This window comes from Zingiber officinale, chromosome 8B, assembly GCF_018446385.1.
Source record: "Zingiber officinale cultivar Zhangliang chromosome 8B, Zo_v1.1, whole genome shotgun sequence".
Lineage (NCBI taxonomy): Eukaryota > Viridiplantae > Streptophyta > Magnoliopsida > Zingiberales > Zingiberaceae > Zingiber > Zingiber officinale.
Genome location: NC_056001.1, coordinates 33,344,039 through 33,350,959, shown reverse-complemented (window position 1 = coordinate 33,350,959; position 6,921 = coordinate 33,344,039). Strand labels below are relative to the sequence as shown.

Below are 6,921 nucleotides of genomic sequence, written 5' to 3'. Positions count from 1 at the left end.
TCGGATGCCTGGGAATTGATGACTGATCAGAGGTGTTGGTTGGCGGTAGGGTTATATTCGGTAATATACATCACTTACCTGCGCCTTTTGGTAAATACAAAATCGTAATGCGCTTTTTGGTAAATACATTAACTGTAGTACGCCTTTTGGTAAATTGCCAAATTGCCAAATGGGTTGAAGTGCTGAATGGCTATGTGTTAAAGTGGGTTGCGCTCCCAAGCACCCGAGTTGCCAAGCACTTGAGCCCCTGATTGGCCAAGTGCCCGAGTGGGTTGTGCTCCCAAGTGCTCGAGTGCCAAGGACCTGAGTGTAAATTGTTTGAGCGTCCGAACGTTGATTGCTCATGCACCTTACCACTTGAGTGTCGAACTCCCGAATGCTCGAGCGCTGTAATTGCTTGAGGGCCCAACGCTCAGGAACCCGAGCCTGAATGCTCAATCGCCCAAGTGCCTAGAAGTTGAGTATTCGGGAGCTCGAGCCCAAATACACCAGGGAGTCGGAAACTTTAAGAGCCCGAACTCAAGTACACAACAAACAAGTATTGAAGTAAGCATAACGGCCAATTTTTCACCACTCTCCCTCCCCATACCAATACGGGTCGTGATTTTTTGCTATCTCATCTATTTGCTACTCCATCCTCCAAGTCTTTAAAGTCTGACTTAAACGTCAGAGGGGTCTCGTTGAAATTATCTCGGCCTCCTTCTAACTTTCTTTTGAGAGGTCATCCTAATTCTAGTCCGTTAGTCAACCTCTTCCTCGTCGTCGATTCGTAGTTCCATAAGTGTTGAAGATTTGTCTGAGCTCTCCGCCCTTCATGGGCCTATGGCTTGATCTCAACCAGATCACCCTTCATTTACATAGTTTGTTGTTTCTCAATGCTAATTCAGAATGATATTGCAAAGTGCGTACACTCCCTTTCCAGATTCATGTCTCTCTCTCTTTCTTTGTTCTCAAACAGTTGCATTTCTCCATGTTTTCTTTGTATTTTTAGGTTGTAATGCCCCTTTATTCTCCTTGGGTAGGGCCCTAGTATCTATTTTACACATGGCCTGAGTTCTTATAATCATTCATGTGAATAAGACAGTAATCTTATGGAAATAGATTAAGCTATACTCGATATTATGCAATCATCCTTATTACAAAATAGAATGAACACAGCCACACCACATAATTACAAGATAAGTAAAAAAGTGCACACCCTAACACGAGAAGCTCAACACAATACTTGACCTCAACAGCAGTTTAAGATCTAGATGCTCAGGACATAAACAGCATCGAGTGCTCTTAGTTTTTGGGCACTGTGAACTTCTCAAAGCGAGCGCCAATCTCATTGAGTTCTTTGAGACCAATCAAACCGTTGAACTCCTCGAATGTGGTGAGCTTGTGGAACTGGCCTCTGCTTGATCCTTCATCCTTGAGTGCTTTCAGGACGTCAATAAGTGCGCGGGCAGAAGCATAGACAGCCGTGGTGGAGTGCACAATGAGGTGGAAACCCATTTCCTTGAGCTCCTGGGGTGTGTGCAAGGGTGTGTATCCACCTTCAAGCATGTTGGCAGCTCTGAAACCGCTGGTTTTCTTGCACACTTCTCTCATCTCGTCATCACTCCTTGGTGCCTCAACAAAGCAGGCATCAGCTCCTGCCTGCAAATTGGTTCCTATTTAGTGATCTTTACATGAATTCACATGAGCATTGATGAGAATCTAATACCTCCATGTAGAGATTAGCGCGTGCAATTGCTTCGGCTAGGCCACCTGCAGTTCCACGAGCATCAGTACGAGCAATGAGAAAAAAGTCAGAATCACCAATGGCTTCTCTTGCAGCAGCGATTTTAGCAGCATGCTCCTCAGCAGGTATCACCTAAAGGACTCAAACAAAGCCAAGTTTAGTGCAACTGGTTCATGTTTCAAAACCAGAACAGTGCTGCAGCCAATTTATGCTACCTGTTTGCCCTGCATATGGCCTTGTGGATAGAGAGTGGAAAAGAACCATCAAATAATTCTTTTATGAAAAAATGTTAAAAGATCAAAATTTGTTATTTTTCTTACCACACTTCTTGGGCCATACTTGATCCTGGAGTCAATGTGAGAAGAAGAAAAAAAAATTAATTCTAAATATTAGAAGACAAGCAGTGAAGGGAACAAGCAATTGTACATTGCATTGCCCAAAATATACCTCTAGGAATAAACCAGCAGCGCCAGAGTTAATTATATCCCTCACAGTCCTTTGGACATTAAGAGCATTGCCACCTCCAGTATCTAGAATGTCGAGACGAAATTAAAATTTTATAAAAAAACAAGTGGATTTTGGAAGAGGAACATAACTAGCAATCTTTTATAAAATAAATATCTAACATGTTATCATTTTTCAGTAATGCTTGGATAGAAATATGGCCAAGGAGAACAAGCTTTAAACTAGAATCTGTCAATTAAAAAGACCAGAGCATGTTCAAATAATTTATCTAGGAAAATGAAAAAAAAAATATAAAATATATTCATGTGGACCAAATTAATCATCATGCAACATGACATGCTTCATAATAGGTGAGCGCAATCATCGTTTTGCTACAATAATGGGTGTAATGTAAAGCACATGCCTTACAACTTTCTTCCAGTTGCCATATTGTAAAGAAATGAACATCTCGTTGAGAATCCTTCAAGTTATTCAGCAGCAAATGGGATATTAAACTAGATCAGAAGTAAATGATCATGTCTCTCAAGTAAAACTCTACTCAGTTTATTTATTTTTGATTAAAACTAAACTTCAAAAATGAAATTAAGAAATCAGTGGATCTATCTCTGCATCTACAATAACAATTCATTACGGAATTTTAGGAATGAGAACAAATTGGTGGCGGACATCAGTAAGTGGAATATTCAACTAGATCAGAAGTCAATGATGATGTCCCTCCAGTAAAACTCTACTCAGTTTATTTATTTATTTATATTAAAACTACACTTCAAAAATGGAATTAAGAAATCAGTGGATCTATCTGCTTCTACAGTAACAATTCATTTCGGAATTCTAGGAATGGGAACAAATTAGTGGTGGACAGAAACCTCAAGAAATGAATCGCCTACCTACGTGTTGGAACACGGTAGAATTTTTTTAAAGGCCCTATTTGCATTGACCAAGTAGTTATTTGGCTAGTAAGACATTTAAGATATATCAACTTAAAGAACAAAAAATTGGAAAATTGCACAAGACCAAAATTTTTGGAACAACCACGATAAGGTCGATCGGTCAAAAACAAAAATACGCATATAATTTTGAAGTTAAGGATGATTACAGTTAAGATTTGAACTTATTCAAGGCGTTCATATTGTTGAATATTTGCTAACTTAAGTACGTTACTCTGTCTACAACTAGCATCGACACTGGACTCTGGCATTAAATAGCGCGGAAAATTGTAGCTGTAGTCACTCGGCAAAAAAGTCGTTCAAATTGAGCTACAAGTTCAAATTTATTTACTTCAACTAGGACGGATGACCATAAATCGGAAGAAAATTGAAGAAATTCCGTCATGAGAAGAACTAATATCCTAATGGGGCGAAAAATTCATTACCAGCGTCAACGATAAATGCGACATTAGGCGCTGCCGCGCAGATCGCTCGAGCTGCATTTGCCATCTCCGGCGGCCTAAAATCCAATAAAGTCTCAGACAACAACGAATCGACGAAAAAAAGTGGAAGAAGAGTGGATTTGGGGGAAATAGTAGTGGAACTGGCGATGGATGCATACGTGAGGAGCCCGATGTCGGGCATGCCGAGGCGGGAGGCGGAGACGGCGTATCCGGAGACGAATCCGGCCTTGTATCCCAGGCTCTGGAGGACGGCCGCGGAGAGCGCGTCGTAGATCCCCGGCATCAGCACAATGCCCTCCTCCTCGATGAGGCGGTGCATGCGCGTCTTCCTCGGCCCGGCTCCGTTGCCGATCGGCTTCACGGCGACTTCCACCGGTGAGTTCGCCATCCCTCGCTCGGAGATCGGAGTCGCCTCGGGCCTGAAACCTGAACTGAGAGGAGAAGAAAAAGAAGAAGAAGCGGAGACCGATGGAGAAGCCAGGTGAGGAGGCAGAATTTTATAGTCCGCCCAGCGGGGTTAACTTCTTCGCTAAGTTCACCGCGGAAGACCCCATCAACGGACAGGATCGATCAATGTTATCAAGATCCGATCGAAACCGTTGAATCGAGTGGGCCCCGCTTTGAGTACCGCGGTACAAAATATACTCTTCCTTTTTATTTAACTAATTGTGTTTTAATTTGATAAAAGGGTTGTTAATTTTGGCATAATTTTAGTAAAATATTATTTCATCAGCATTTTTGGCGAACAATTTAATGGTGAATATTTTTCATGTGCCCAATTTCGGTAATTTTTTATAGAAAAGTAATGCTGAGATTTATTCTAAAATAGAAAAAAATACAATATTGTCAACTGCCAACTTCCAATTAAAACACGTTGGCACGGCTAAAGCCACGAATTTCCATCGCGATTAGTGGCCAGCGAGTTGGAGCCGATTTGTGAGTTGAGTCGTGTCTGATTTAAATGATTGCCTCCGACTGTATACTAATAAGGTGGAGTTGACTCTATATCATTATCTTTATGGTCCTTTAGATCAATTTGATAATTAAATCATAAAATATTATTATCATGAGATTTAAAATTTGAATTAAATATTTTTCATATATCAATTATTATTTTAAAAATTAATAGTCATCCGTGATTTATCATTTCCATATTGATCCACCTGGGATGAGTTAATGGAGACGTAGGGACGAACATGATAATCTTTTGCCATCATATATAAGTAATTTTTGATCAAAATAATATAAAATAATTTTAATTTAAATTAGTTTTCATTAGTTGAAATTATATTAATATTAATTAAAAGTAATTCAAAATTAATAAAAATTATTCCAATTTAGTTTAGCTAAATTTGCTATAATTGCTGAGCACTGTTATAATAATTATCGTTTAAATTGCTGTAGTTCCAAAGCTACTATTATTATTATAATAATAATAATAATAATAATAATAATTATTATTATTATTATTATTATTATTATTATTATTGATTAGTTGAATAGAAAAAGATAATTTAGATATTAAATTTAGGATGAGACATTATTTTGATATATGTTTTGGACGATAAGAAAAATAATCGACACTCTATTATCCTTGATAAGGATTAATGTGCATGATATGATATGTTGGGTCATATTTGTTGAAAGCCCCTTCAAACAAGACACACATGACAGTGCTCTTAGCGTCTCATATTGTGAGGTCGAGTCCAAATCCTCTCCGATAAGTTCAGTCACAAATCAAAAACACAAAAATTACGACATTATATATCTATCGTGGTTTAGGGTTTAACAAAATTCTCAACTAGGCTTTATGTGATGAGATTTAGCCAAGCTAGGCTTTATGTGATAAGATTTAGCATGACAGTAGGTAATGTTGGACAATCTGTGAGATTGAAAAATTTTAATTGAGTTAAAATTACATAAAATTAATTTTAATTTATCTATCGAGATAAACTGAGCAGATAATCTCAGGTTGTCGGCCTTGAAAGTTAGGCTGAACTGTTAGGTTGTCTAGAAGATAGCTGTTTTGTGTCGTTGAGTTCGAGTTCCAACTGAGTCCGAGTGACAAATCAAGTTGAGATGCAAGTCATTCGAGTGGATGCAGAGTGCAACTGAGTTGGGAAAGGAAGCCATCGAGTGGTTCCTTCAGTCAGGTGGGAAGAAGTTGAATGCTCCTCTTAGTGAGGAAGCAGAGTCACCGAGTTGCCGAGTCTAAAAATGAAGAGTCACCGAGTCGAGTTTGGAAAGGAAGAGTCATCAAGTTGAGTCTAGAAAGGAAGAGTCGTCGAGGCCTATGCTCAATGCAGTTAAGGGTCGTATGTTTTCTTGAATTTTCTTGTTTTTTTTACATCTCTCCTCTGCTCAAGACCATGGTCACCTTATATAGGAGTACCATCCCATATCTGTATTGAACGTCGAGTAAATGTCATTCAATGCCCAAGGGTTAATGATAGTCATTAGCCATCAAAGGTCGATCATTACTTAGACAAATTTTACCCTGACCGATTCTACATTCAACGTGCGTAGGTCGTACTCACACACGAGTCAATTTGGTTCAGTACAATTTAAGCCTTGGATTTGCACCCCTCCTACACACCTATCAGTGAAAGAGAGTCTCTTCTCATGCATTTGCTCAAATCATATATGCATGTGCAACAATATAAATCAACACTAAGGTCATTAAACTTCCAATGTGGGACTAAAAACTCATTCACAATGAAGTTTCCTTTTTCCACCTCTTGTTTTTCATTCACATTTATAACAAACCTCCACATAAATGGAAATAGAATATGTGATAACATTCAGCGGTTGAGTCTGTTGGATCGAAAGCGCTAGAGGGGGGTGAATAGCGCTCGTGGCTTTCACAATCGATTTCGGAAATCGTTGAGTAAACGCAGTGGAAAGTTAAAACAAATACACACAGAAGACACGGTCGAATTACTTCGTTCGGAGCCTAGCTCGACTCCTACTCGAAGGCCCGCGGTCGTTGACTGCTTTCGGTGGGCAACAACTATAATATCGCAAAGTTTACAAGATGTATTACAGTTTAATAGCAATAATAGAATTATACCGACACTATCAGAAATGAAGATGTAGACGCTGGTTGTCGGAGTTGCAGAGTGTTGTTGAAAGTGTTCGGAGCAGCGTTGGAAAGCACAGATTCTTCTGTTCAAGATCGATGTCTGAGCTGCACCTCGAGGCCTCCTTTTATAGCTCTGCAAAGTCTGATCAAGATCCCCAAGTCTCGGGATCAGCTTTGACCCGAAGCGGATCGGTCGACCGATCCTCATGTTCGGTTGACCGATCAGATGATCTCCACCGCATCTGATCCGTCGATCTG

At 39.5% G+C, this 6,921-nt stretch overlaps 1 protein-coding gene across 1 annotated transcript; it reads right to left on the bottom strand.

Annotated features, from left to right (window-relative positions):
• Nucleotides 1–1,089: 1,089 nt before the first annotated feature.
• LOC122016743 (carboxyvinyl-carboxyphosphonate phosphorylmutase, chloroplastic-like) lies at nucleotides 1,090–4,049 on the bottom strand. Its single transcript, XM_042574134.1, has 7 exons — nucleotides 3,740–4,049; nucleotides 3,564–3,637; nucleotides 2,174–2,256; nucleotides 2,047–2,071; nucleotides 1,942–1,961; nucleotides 1,709–1,858; nucleotides 1,090–1,641 (listed from the first exon to the last, which is right to left on the bottom strand). Exons 1-7 carry the CDS (start codon nucleotides 3,967–3,969, stop codon nucleotides 1,285–1,287), a joined length of 939 nt encoding a protein of 312 aa, XP_042430068.1. The 5' UTR covers nucleotides 3,970–4,049; the 3' UTR covers nucleotides 1,090–1,284.
• Between the last annotated feature and the right edge of the window lie 2,872 nt (nucleotides 4,050–6,921).

Bases quoted from the DNA above. Each gene is read 5' to 3' on its own strand.
- LOC122016743 (XM_042574134.1), bottom strand. From the start codon at position 3,969: ATGGCGAACTCACCGGTGGAAGTCGCCGTGAAGCCGATCGGCAACGGA. The intron at 2,257-3,563 runs GTAATGAATTTT...TCGACATTCTAG, and splicing joins CGCATTTATCGTTGACGCTG to ATACTGGAGGTGGCAATGCT. The intron at 1,642-1,708 runs GTATTAGATTCT...ACCAATTTGCAG, and splicing joins GCGCTAATCTCTACATGGAG to GCAGGAGCTGATGCCTGCTT.